This window comes from Anarrhichthys ocellatus, unplaced genomic scaffold (genome assembly GCF_004355925.1).
Source record: "Anarrhichthys ocellatus isolate YVR2014 unplaced genomic scaffold, GSC_Weel_1.0 scaffold45, whole genome shotgun sequence".
NCBI classification, from domain to species: domain Eukaryota; kingdom Metazoa; phylum Chordata; class Actinopteri; order Perciformes; family Anarhichadidae; genus Anarrhichthys; species Anarrhichthys ocellatus.
Genome location: NW_022280075.1, coordinates 1,623,806 through 1,637,100, shown reverse-complemented (window position 1 = coordinate 1,637,100; position 13,295 = coordinate 1,623,806). Strand labels below are relative to the sequence as shown.

At 43.0% G+C, this 13,295-nt stretch overlaps 1 protein-coding gene across 5 annotated transcripts in view; it reads right to left on the bottom strand.

The window, feature by feature from the left end:
* The window catches only part of dbn1 (drebrin 1), an 83,385-nt gene extending 70,297 nt beyond the window's left edge, over window positions 1–13,088 (bottom strand). For all 5 annotated transcript variants that reach the window (XM_031869041.1, XM_031869044.1, XM_031869045.1 and 2 more), the window contains exon 1: window positions 12,941–13,088. In XM_031869041.1, the coding sequence (XP_031724901.1) occupies window positions 12,941–13,023 (83 nt within the window). In that variant the 5' untranslated portion in view covers window positions 13,024–13,088. The remainder of the gene's footprint in view (window positions 1–12,940) is intronic.
* Window positions 13,089–13,295: the final 207 nt, after the last annotated feature.

Below are 13,295 nucleotides of genomic sequence, written 5' to 3'. Positions count from 1 at the left end.
CACACACACACACACACACACACACACACACACACACACACACACACACACACACACACACACAGTCCCAGGCAGTGTCAGAGTGACTCAGAGGTCCACAGTGGACAAACACTGACCTCTGTCCCTCCGTCCATTGTTTACAAAGAGATAGCGGGGGATGAACTGTGAGTCTCGACTGCTTTAACATCAGAAGGTTCAGTTTGAACGGAAAAGAGCAACATGATGGGATACGTTGACAGGGATAGAGACAGAGAGGGAGTAACAAAAAACAAAAAAAAAACGTTTCCAAAAAATACAGATAGCAGTCAGCTCTCTGAAAAGGCAGAAATGAAGAAAGGGTGTGGACAAAAAAAAAGTACAGGGAGGGTAGAGTTTAAAAAGAAAAATCCCAAGTGCGGGGGGGCAACAGATGATACTGGGAATGACAGGGGGAAGTAGAAATGATGAGTGATGAAGAGGAGGTGGAGGAAGCCGCTGTACTGAGACAGAGACTGCCTGCTCTCAACAACAAGTATTCATGACAAATAACATTTTCTGTTTAGCTTAAACTTTGTGGTGCGGGATTAAGATTGATGAATCCTCATCAAACAGGAGATACCGCAGAGGTGAACATCGCCAAATACAGTTACGGCCTAAAGTCCACTTTGTACAGAGGTTAACTGGTTTAAAAAGCCATTACGTTCCAGTCCAGAGGTCAGATAAAGAGGCCCGCGCACAGGCAAAAAGAGACTCAACCACATTGAATTCCAATCTGAATCCAGCCAGAGCGCCGACTGGCAGCAGCGGCTTCAGCTCTGATGGCTTTTTATTCAATAAAACAACAGACTAAGTGGCATTAAGTCTCCCAGAGTCAAAACTGCCACCAGTATTTCAACATAGGACGAGGTTAGCTTCAGGTACTTCTATGTACTAGAAACATGAGGAAATAGATCAATGAAGGAAGGCACCGGACTGTAAAGCTGCTAAAAGGATATGAAGGGAAATTTTGATATGTCGCATTAAAAAGAAATGCGAATTAGGCGCGTTTCCATCAACTGGTGTGGAGAGTAGAGGACGGCTTGGCCCTCTAAACCGTCTACAGGAGGAACAAGGAGAGAATTTAAACCTTTTTTGTAAAGGCAACTTGACCCAGGGTTCACTGGAGCACTAAAAAGCTGAGTCAGCGGCCCGCCATGATTGAATAATGTATGAATATCTAACACTGAATTTTATAACGACACTGATAAGGAAACTGTTCACTGTGGATCAGTCAGCGGCCGATACCCAACCGGCTCACATATGTGACCCCCACGAACTCTCTGCCGGTGTTTCCCGTCTTTACACTCAACTATAGCATCAAGAATAACCAAACTAAATGTACTATATCCGCTGTTTACTTTGTGGTATTATACTTTTACTTGAGTAAAAGGTCTGTATACTTCTTCCACCGCCTGCCGTGTGTGAATTAAAGTGTCTACAAGGCTAAAACACGCTTACTGTGATTGTGTTCGCCGATGAGCATACATTAAATACTTGTGTTTTAATGGGCTCTGTCGTACTGCTTTGATCCCATAATGATGGCATTGTTGGTGTGTATGTGAACATAGAGCAGCCAAATTCAGTCCTTAAGAGAGCAGAGGACACAGCGGCCTACATGTGGCATTACAAACACTCTCGTTTGCTTTTCGACCTGAGAACACTGAAAGAGAGGAACAGCCAAGAATTCAACCACCCACCCACCCACCCACACACACCCACCCACCCACACACACCCACACACACCCACACACACACAAGCTTTAGTCTTTTCCAGCTTGTTTCAGTAGTTTAATCACCGACAGCCTTGAGTCTCGTCAAAGGCTTACGATCAGAGAGTGGCAAATGCTTCAGAATCCTTTAAACAAACAGCTTTCCTTCACCTCGCAAAGTCATCCATCAATTTTCTCTTTTCTCACTGTGGACCGTCGAGGCCGTGGATGGATCAGAAGCTTATCGTTCGAAGGCTCTACGATACTTTTTGAATGACAGTGCTTCTAAAAACACTGAACACTAAAATCTGTTATCTAACCAGTGAAACGACTGCGGAATCACATCGCTTAATCATCTGCAACACTTTAATGTAATAAATGCACAAGAGTTTTGGGAGTTTGAACAGGCATTAGATCAGGTAATTATCTAAACGCTTGCTGGTCGGTCGGCACAGTCAGTATCTGCATCGGGTGTTCTTCAAGCTCGCAGCTAAAACTCAGCGTGGGAGAATTCATTCTGCAGTAAAAGTATTTTTTTTCTGTCTAACTAGCATCATGTTTGACTGCAGTGTGTACTGTGTGTACATGAACATGTATTTGTACTACACTTGGCAGATGCCTCAATTAACTTGAACAGCCTGTTCATCTAAATGAGACTCCGCCGATTTATTTTTCCACTGAGAACTCCAAAGAAAAGTGACATTTGACCAGACTGCGGCAATCAGGATTTTTTGCTATTCAGCTTATTTATACTAAATATTATCAACAAAGAAAATATGGTATATTATTACAGATGAAGCCACACAGCGAGCACCTTTATCCCATTACTTCAGTAAAGTCTTGCATGCAGGACTTGTGCATTTGGGTGATAAACTATGTAATAAAAGTCTGTAGCTGTGTCCCATTTCCACATTACATACAGCACTATATACACACAAGAAATCAATGCACCTTTGTGCACCGACAGTATATTACAATAAACGTATATTTGCCACTATTCCAGTACAAGACACATATTCTTTAAGCTGTTTTGTAACTGCAGCACAGCTCCATCACAAGAGCTGAGCTGTGTTCCAAGATGGCGTCACATTCATTCCAATCAAAGTTGCCCGCTGGACGCTGAAAGCCTGTTTAAGGCTTCCTACATGTATTTGGGTCCACACAGCATGCTCATTAGAGTCCTCCGGACGACGACATCCTGCTGTCCCCACGCGCAAAGGAATGACGTGAAAACATTTCAAATGTCTTTGGATCAAATTTAATTGGACATCAAATTAAGATTGTCGAGTTCTTGTGACACTTAAATCATTTGACAGTCATCTTTGTAGTTTCTGCCTCCCGTGGACTCGAAACACATTTCATTACAGTGAGGAAAAGTGCGTTTCAAGCCCCATATTGGCTCCTTGTCGCGTACAGAGGAATCAGAAGGAACTCATGAACTCATAAGCTCGTTGTCCTTGGGAGGCTTAAACCACAGCACCGCTGACTGAAGCTTCTGTCTCAGATTAGGATCTCCTCACAATGTTGGATGCTGCTTGTTATACTTGATTGAAATAGTTCAAACACTCCACACACAGACAGCATTGGAGGTTTAATTTGAGCCTTTACTTAGTCTCAGTAACATTCACGTTATTATTACGTAGAGGAGTCTTGTTTAAAGAGGTGCTAAATGTGGTCTGTAGAATACCTGCTGTATGTTCTTTAAAGAGTATCAACATGTCCACAAAATAAAATAGATAAATCACGTCATTATTTCTGAATGCGTTCTCTTTCTGCATAAAGCGATGAGTCCTGTGACTCTGGTTGTAAATGTAAAATGTGTGAAAGCAAAGCTAAAAATAACAGCTGACTGACTTCTCTTTTCTGGCCAATTTGATCTCCCTCTTCTTCTTCTCCTCTTCTCCCTCCTGCTATGAAACTGAGAGTGCAGAGTGCAAATGATTCACACTCACACAGAGATGGAAAAAAAAAAGAAAAATTTAGAAAAAGCTTTGAGGCTGCAAACTGCAACGCTCCCCTTTTTGAACTCAGAACCTTTGACAGCCTGACACTCGGCCTGACTACATGTGCACTTTAAGTGGACTGTTCATTTAACAAAAGCTGGCTTTTGGCTCAACCGGGTGTTGTACATTTTTCCTGACATTCACCTCCTGTGTTAAATGCATTAAAAAAAGGGTTGTATCTTCACTCCCTCAGCCCCAGAGTTTGTGACATCTTCCTTTGTTTTCCACCAAAAGAAAAACCTTATTGAGCAATCTGTTTGTTATCACTGACACTCATCTTTATATGAAACATCTCTCCTCCTGATGGAGTCACAGTTAGCGCGGAAATAACCAATTGGTCCAGTCCAGTGACCAAAAACGAACATTTTAATGACAGATTATTAATTTATCAAGCTAAAGATAATCACATTTACAGATTCCAGATTATCCATTAAGAGGATATGCTACATTTCTTTGTTTCGTATCTCTGTAAACTGAATCTCTTTTGGGTTTGGACTGTTGTTTGAGTAAAACAAACAATTCAAAGACACCATTTTGAGTTCTGGGAAAAAAAATGTTTTTTTAGATTTTCTAGATGAATGATTTAAAAGAAAGAGCAATAGATTCATTGCTAATGAAACTAATCATCATTTGTAGCACAAGATGCACAGCTTTATGGAGTGAATGTCAGACAGCTGGTGGAGTATCATTATAGCAATGAACCAGCTAAGATAAGGAAGAAGACTGCCAGTCAGCAAACATGGACATACAAAATGTTTTCAAATATGTAGTTTTGCAAATGTTTAAAGTGGAAGAAATGCATGTTTGTAAGGCCTCATAAATACACACAGACCATATCAATGTAATGCAATGAGAAGGGAGGAAAATATCATAAGAGAGTTTGTAGTCAGTGAGGAGAGCAAATCAGCAGGGAGGTACTGATACTCACCGTAAGTTTCACCAAAACTATTTAATGAATATTATCTTTATCTCAGTTGAGAAACAGCCCTTTGAAAACATCCAAATGCATTCCCCTAAATCAGAGCAGAGTTTAATCTGAGTGGAGACCCTCCTACTCCCAGATGTAAAAGTGATACGAGAGACTCAGTTTAAAAAAAAAAAGTTAACAAGCTCTGGATTAAAAACAAATGTATCTTCAGTCCAGTTTTCTGCACCACCCAGCAGCTGCATCTGTACGGAGCTCCATATTGTACAATAAAGACCGATTATGCGTTGCATCAGGAGGGAGTTACCACCAAATCCACCTGGGGTGAGTCATCCTGACACTGAATTCATCATCTCAGCTAAGTGTTTGTCTCTGTACTGGAAACAGCAGCAGGAGGACCCTTTGATAAATCTGCAGATCCAGGAGGAGGCCGAGCACCCGGACCAGTTTGTTCTGCAGGACCAGATTGGATTAGCCACAAGCATGTTTGTGTCAGGTGGTAAGTGGTAAGAGCGTGTTTAGTGAGCAAATAAGGATTTATTTAGCCGATATTACAGTGAAAAGAACCAATCTTAAATATGTTATCTTTTCAATTTATCCCAAAATCAATGCCAATTTACAGCTCGGAGTGGCCGCTGTTTTTAGTGTGGCAAGCTGAGAATACTAGGAAGGCAGAGTCCGTTCAGTGACTTTTCCCTCCATATGACAAAGTGTCTTCTGGGGAAAATTTCAGAATGAGCCTTTAAAAAGTATCCCTGTGAGGCCTGAGGTCTTGATTTGCTGTGAGGTCTGGTTTTGATTTGCTGGCTTCATCGTCTGGACTACAGCGTAACGTCACCCTCCTCATTCCTCATCCTGACGCTGACCTCGGCCCGACACGCCCGCCGTCCGACCCGAAATCTCCCATTTCTCTGGGACATTTACTGGAGGTTACGACCTCATTATGGAGCTGTGGCGAGTCGCCAGCAAGAAGAGAAGATGGAGGTGATGGAGAGAGTTAAGATGGAGAGAAGTAAGCCGCACAAGAGGACAGGAGGAAGAGAGAGGCTGTATCTGGTGTGCTAATGGCTAACAGGCTAGCAAACTGGGAACATGCTAGCGTGGGAACTTGTTATGTCAGTTAGCAAACTCTGCATTAAAAAACTACAGATGTATTTGAACCACCGTCTCCCTGAATATAGATGTTAACTGCTAGAAGACGGAGGCAAAGAGACGAGGTAAATAGAGAAAAATAGATTTGAAAAGACTGGTCAATGATTAAAAGTGGTAGAAAATAAGATAGGAAGAGGAGGCAGAGAAAGGGGAGGGAAGAAGAGCGACCGATCAATACAACGAGGAATATCCTCAATGCCTTATCTGTCAAAAATGTAGCATGGATTTGTTTCCCAAATGTCCCTTTCATGAGGTCAAACAACTGGGTCATCATTTCAGTTATGTAATTTTCATGTTGAAATAGTTCAAAAAAAGGGTTTATTACAGCATTAAACAAAAATCGGAATCTTTCCAGAACAAAATAAAGAACCAAAACTGGCCATGGAGCAGCCATTTTCTGACTGAACGTATGTTTGCTCATGCAAATGCAGGAGCTATAAATGTAAAATGGACAGGAGATTAATTGTCCAGGGAGACGACGTCCAACTGTGTTTGACAAAGCAGCCGTGATGAAGGTAAGAGCCTGCTTTGCATGTTGTACGACTGACCCTGTTCTATATTAATCTGAGGAGAGTGCAGGCGGTGCAGAGAGAGCAGGAAACATACTTCATATGGCTTTAATACCTGCTAAGAGCAGAAAGAAAAAGAGAAGTTAAATAGGTTGCAAGCTTCTGGCTGATGTCCTCAACACCTACAAGAAGTCAAAAGGTTAAATTTGGAGCCGTCTGAACATACTTCCTGTCTGCCTCCTGACAGACTTGAGAAGAATCGGTCGTAAGAAATATGAAGCCGATTGGAAAACGTTGAGGATCCATTAATAATATGGTTCGTCTCTCACTGGCTCCAACAAGTCTAACAGCCAGACGAAACAATCGAAACAGACGAAAAATATCATGTGACTGGAGTTGGGTCACATGTTTCCTCATCATTTGATACTAGCGCTGTTACGAATTGCAGATTAATCAATTAGTCAATCAATGGTAAATTTATTAAAAATATCCCAAAGTCCCAGTTCTCAAAAGTAAGAATTTGATGCTTTTCATTGTCATTGATAAAAAGGTACAATAATATCATATTTGTACGCTTTTGTACTGTTGGTCGAATAAAATACGCTATCTGGGCCAATGACATCCAATTTTCATCCATCCATTATCTTCCACTTATCCGCCGGCGGGGCAGCAGGCGTAGCAGGTTATTCCAGACGTCCCTTCCTGGGGGACTAAGAGTTTTTCCGAGGCAAGATGAGATGTATGATCTCTCGAGCGTGTTATAGGTCTACCCCCGGGCCCCTTACCAGTTGGGAATGCCCAGAAAACCTCTAGGGGGAGGCGCCCAGAAGGCATCCCGATCAGATAGCCCAAACCACCTCAGCTGGCCCCTTTAGACGCAAGGGACCGTAGGTGAGCGAGGGAACCTATGGACTTGTAAATCGAGAGCTTTGCCTTCTGGCTCAGTTTTCTCTTCACAATGCGGTCCGGTACAACGCCCGCATCCCGCCCAACGCCCGTCCATCTCCCGCTCCATTTTACCCTCACTCGTGAACAAGACCCTAAGGTACTTGAACTCCCTCGCTTGAGGCAGTGACTCACTTCCAATCCGTAGGGCGCAATCCACCGTTTTCCATGAGAGAACCACGGCCTCAGACTTGGAGGTACTGACTCTCATCCCGACCGCTTCAAATCGCCCCAGTGCGTGCTAAGGTTCACGTTCTGATTTTCCATGTAGTCTGACATTAATCAAAGAACATCTGCAAATTAAATCACGTCCTTAAGCAAATGTACTATTGCACTTATTGAGAACGCCAAAAGATACGCTTACTTTTGTTCCAGCTTCAGTACTCCTCGACACTTAAATTATCCCCAAAGGTTTTCAGTTGAGATCTGGTGACCATGAAGACCATAGCTTGATGATAAATGAGTCACATTATCTTTTATCATCAAACCATTCAGTCAGCCCTTGTTTGGAAGATTTCTACACTCATTTATTCAGGTTTGTCCTTTCCTTTGTTACCTGTCTAAGTAAATCCACCACCAACGGACACCACGAGCCCAGAGTGCCAAGGTGCGTGGCCTGTAGCTGTTTTTTTCCAGCACTGTTTTGTTGTTCATTTGACCTCCTTGGTGCTGCATTGAATGACCGACCTTGAACCCAGCCGTCAGTGTGGAGAGAAAGCCTTTCAGCGGTAAATAAAAAACATGTATAAATGAATAGCCAAGTAGAAAAATGTGAGTAACGAGAGAAAATTCATAAAAAGAACAACTGCGTCAGACCTGACGGTTCTCTGTCTGAGAGCTGCAATTAATGAAACATGACTCAGAGTCCGCCGACCCTCCTGCTCGGCTCCTCTTACCACCAGTTTCTTCTTTTGTCAAGCTGCCAGAGGTGACTCGTCAGGTAATGGCCTCCCCAAACAGCTGGAGGGGGTCAAAGGGTCATATGGCAGCAGCCTCGGGCCGATCAGCATTCCTGAACGTCTGCAGACTGTTTGATATTGGATAACCCTGAATCACTCACTGCCCTTTTTTCACAACGTCACCTTTGCTACAGTCTGACATTTGTGGTTAGAGAGCCGACGGTCTTTGCTTCGTCCTTCAGGCGCTGGATGAAATAATGAGAACACGCTGTAAACGTCGATCCCTTCTTGTTACAGCTCTTAGATCGCCAAGCTGATATTCTCCCTTTGAATACAGCAGCATTTCAAAGCAGGTTAGCAATAACACGCCTTCATACATTGAATATGAATATGCACATCGCCGTCCGTTAATCAATTAATAAATCAATTTGCTAAAAACCTAAAATAAAAGTTGTAGGACTGCTGAGGTAAGTCCTTTTCACCTGACTTGAAGTCCCTATGCAACCAAATGTTGATGTCCAAATGCTTCCTGCTGCCACAGGACATTGTTCACCACATGACATGAGGTCAAAAAGGGTAAACAAGCTCCTCTTGCAGAGAGCATATAGCTTGAGTGCCGGATATGCTCTTAAAAATGTAGACAATGCAAATGTGATGATTACTTCTCTAGGAACAAGGAATGTTTGTACAAAATGTCATGATAATCCATCCCATAACTGTTGAGGTATGTCAGTCTGGACCAAAGTGTTAGACCGACCAACACTGCCATCCGTAGAGTCCGGCTGCTGCACTGCTAGTGGTTTAGATCAAATGATGTAGAAGAACAACTCACGGCAGGGTTTTGTGCACTCTTGCGAGATTTAAATACGTGAAAAGTAACGAGTATTTTCTCATTTAATTAAGAACTTTAGAGCAAAACAATCACATTTTGTAACAAATTTGTGTTAGTATGCTTGTTATCATCAAGACGATGTAATCGTGTACCAAGACATATGATTTCATCACGATATGATTTGATTGAAAAGCGATACATTCTCATACGGGATTCTCTCCCAGCCCCGAGAACTAGCATCGTTTTAATAAAGTCCTTCTCTGCATCGCTCTCCTCTGAGAGCTGAGACACGAGCTGCAGGATGGCAGGCTGTGAGATAAGGCCCGTTCACAGGGACACACATTATGTGAGGATGTAGTTAATGAATAAACCTCTACAGCTTTGTGTTCCAGGAATAAAAAGAGAAAAACACACCTTCCTGATTGATTCCACTGCTGACACAAAAAGAGCCGGAGACACGAATCAAACCTGTACAAGATAAAGACGACGTAGCAGGTAATGAAGATGAAGAGGACGCCGAAGATGAAGAGAAAAAAAAAAAAAAACAAGCATCAAGGAATGTACACCGGACACTAAAAGACCACTCAATTTGTGGGGAATTTAATTTAAATCCAGTTCAGGCCAATAACTTAAGATTCTTTTCATCACAGTCTGCCGATTAAAATAGTGCAAATAAATGTAATTTCAATTTACCAAAGTGCTTGTTTTGTCCAACCAATGGTCCAAACCCCAGAAAGATTGGGTTTACAATAATCGGAGAAAAACAATCAGCAAAATCCAAACATTTTGAAGCTACAATTATTTCAGTAACTACTGCAGTAGCCTGATGATAGAAATGAAATTTTGTTTATTGCTGCAACGGATGTCTACTTGAAGTTTCACTTAATCTTCTCGGTTATTTTCTCCTTGTATTGTTTGGTCTATAAAATAGTGAAAAGTATCCCACGGCCATTTTAAAGGTGACATGGAAGCTGGTCGGAGCATTAAACAGTTTTTGTTGCTGCCTAATAAACATCATTATTCTTTATAAGCTATGCAGGAAGATAGTTCTCAATGCAACCTTAAAAAGCTCCGATTGGTTGATTGTTTTTTTCGTTAATGTGCACACAAACACCAGACCCATTTAGCGCGCTGAACAAATCAGAGACCCTGAAGCCAGACTACTACTGCCCTTACTTAGCTTTAAAAAGGATCTTCGATGGATAGATGGGTGTATCATTATTAGGACAGAGGGGGGTGGAGGGTGTCCCGTGTTGTTTGGGGTCAGTGGCGTTTGGAAGTCTCTGCCTTTGTTCAAATCTCATCAAGTGTGAAAAACGGGGGCAGGCCTGCGGCCCTCCGCATCGTCTCTCTGCTGCACCAGATCATCCCACAGAGCAAGCAAACAGTTGAGAGGACAAACATTAACCTGTGGGTTGATTGTTGGCAGCTGTCAGTCACATTAACAGGACGGGGTGACACGCAAACATTGTGATGCCAGAGCTTAAAGGAAGGAGAGTCTGAGTGAAGGGGGGGGGGGGGCATAATTTCCTGTCTGGATCAACAACTTAACAAGCAGTTAACAATGACGTATTTCCATCTTTTTTTAGAGCTCAGTGCCAGACTGTTGTGACACAATCTCAGGATGAGATAGAAATTAGACTTTGTCAGTCGATGTATGACTAACATCTCACATGATTGACTGTAGTCAATAAACAACCCCAAAATGAAGCCATGAGAGTGATACAGAAGTGTTTCCAGAGGGCCAGGTATCCAACCGCAATACTTTTTGAGTACCGAGTGAAAAGTGGTAAAGTTTACTTATTCTTTGATCAGACTTTGCCTCATTTAAAATCATATATTTGGTCAATTGCAACAGCAATTGTCCTATTTTGTTACAGCCAATGTTGGCATCACAAAAAAAAGGGGTTTTGTATTGTTAACAGTATTTTATATACTGGCGCTGGTATCCAAAGCTTTCACTATCCAGCATGATAAACCTCCCATTCTGCCTTGATTTGTTATAATGACCCTAAATGTGGTGTTGCAGCTTTCAAATGTATTTGTTCAATTCCCCGAATACACAATGTTATTTCACTCCCGATCTCCAACTATAGGGGAGTGCATCCCAAATATTTGATACATTTGAATCCCCAAAGCATTGGATATTGTATTAATTGTTTATTTACAGGGTTGCAACAGAAGTTTGTTCTTGGTCCAAACCAAGAACAAAATGTGGAACCAAAACCTCCCCCAAAACCACGGAGGCTACAAACTGAAAGCCGAACCACTGCGTGCGTTTTCAAGTCAATCTGACCTGATTTAGACTAATGGCCGGCAACAGATGGCACAGGTTCACATTTCTCCCAACAACTCAAAAACAGGATCTGTAATCTGAGCTGAAACGCTGCCCGACCTGCAGTGATTTGGAACTTAGTGGCGACTATTGTGTGCGGGCTGTGAATTCAATGACACCATACTGCATCCTTTTAAAATAAAGAGATGACAACAAGTCACAATGTGAAAGGGGAACCTAAAAGATGAACAGCTGAATCTGCAGCTCAAGTCAACTCAGCCATACCTACAAAAAAATGGGTCCACTTATTTTCATAAACCTAACTAAGTACTTTAATTACCGTAGGCCGTATGCATGTAACGAGCGGAAATCAATACAGGAAACAGATATTTCCCTCAGGAGTTGGTGGAGACCAAAAACAGAGCTAACAGAGAGATAGTGTTGGACTTACATTCACGGACAAGTCATGGACTTACTTTTTTTCTTTTAGCATCACTTTAATTCAAATGTTTTAATTTTGCTTTTAAACCATGTTTTAATTTTGTTCTTTCAGTGTGTATGTAAGTTATTGGCCCTTATATGGTCACATTGTGTTTTTTATGTCTCTAATTCTAAAAGTGCATCTTGTGTTTTTCTACCAATGCATGCATAAAAGACAATTCATCAAAAACAACTTTCCACTGAAAATAGTTTGATTTCCATATTTGAAGACTTGGGAGAAAAATTTTCTTTTGCGGGTTTATTATCCGACCTTGTCTGGAATTCAAAGAAAATTCCCACTTGTGCATTTCCACATTTCTAGTACTTGTAGGTCTTTTCAAAAACCTTGCTTCATGAGAACTTTAAAGCCGAATACAATGCGGTTTGAGCGCAGTGATTTCACTTCCACGTCCTATATTTCAGCATGCTTTTTGCTTGCCACCTCTTGCACTATTTCCAAGTGAGGAAAACGCCACAAAGAGTGATGATGGAAGCCCCCCCCCCCCCCCCCCCCCCCCCCCCCCCCCCCCCCCGGCCTCGCCCCTCGATTGGGGATGCAGGGGCTCATCAGTATCTCTGGACCAGGCCCGTTTACCCATGCTGAAGCCTCACACACACACACACACACACACGAACACACCGCTGCTGCATCGCGTTGCATAAAAGCCTGAAATTGCTTCCAGCTGGCTGCGAGTAAACCTAGTCCCGACTGAGAGGAGAAACTGAGGGGAAACAAAGCGGTCCGCTTGCACAATTATTTGTCCAATGCGCACACGGTGTTGCACAGCAGCAGCGCACATTGCCCCGACTCTGCAGTGCAGTTCAGTCCAGACACGAAAAACCTGCTGCTTTCCTGATCTATACGAACCCCCCCAAAAAAATACAAAACTCTCACTTTCACCGCTGAGCTTCCTCCGGCTCGCAGCCGCTTAATGCGCGTAATTACGCAAAGCTAAAGATACAAACTGACTTGACAGCGCGTGGAGCAGTGGGGGAATCTGCCCGGCCTGTATAGTTTACACCACTACGGGTATGATGATGATGCTGCACTGTGTGCCCTGCGCATCCTCAGCGTGCACCAAACCCGGAGAAGAAAACCCCGAGGGACGCCGAGAGAGCAGCAACGCATTGAAACAGGAAAGAAGAGATGGAGAGAGAGAGAGGAGACGGCCGTGCCGGGGCGCAGGACTCACCAGTCGGTGTCCGAGGTCTCGTCGATGACGTCCTGGTAGGCGGTCAGCAGCTCCAGTCTGTTCTTGCCGAGATTCACAGCCATGTTTCTGTCCCTGCAAGCATCCAGACCGCTGCTGATGGAGAGAGACACGGAGTGAGACTAGAGAGGAGGAGGAGGAGGCGCTCTGACTGGTGGAGACAAAGAGACCATAACGGTGTCCGAGGGGTCCTAGCGCCGGAACTCATAGGTTGAGGGGTCCTAGTGCCGACAGGTTCACTTCTATAGCTGTACAAAGACATCAGCTGCTGTCAGGTGCAAAATAAAAACAAAACGACGTCTGTATAATGTCAAAAAAGAAGAAGAATGTGAGGTCT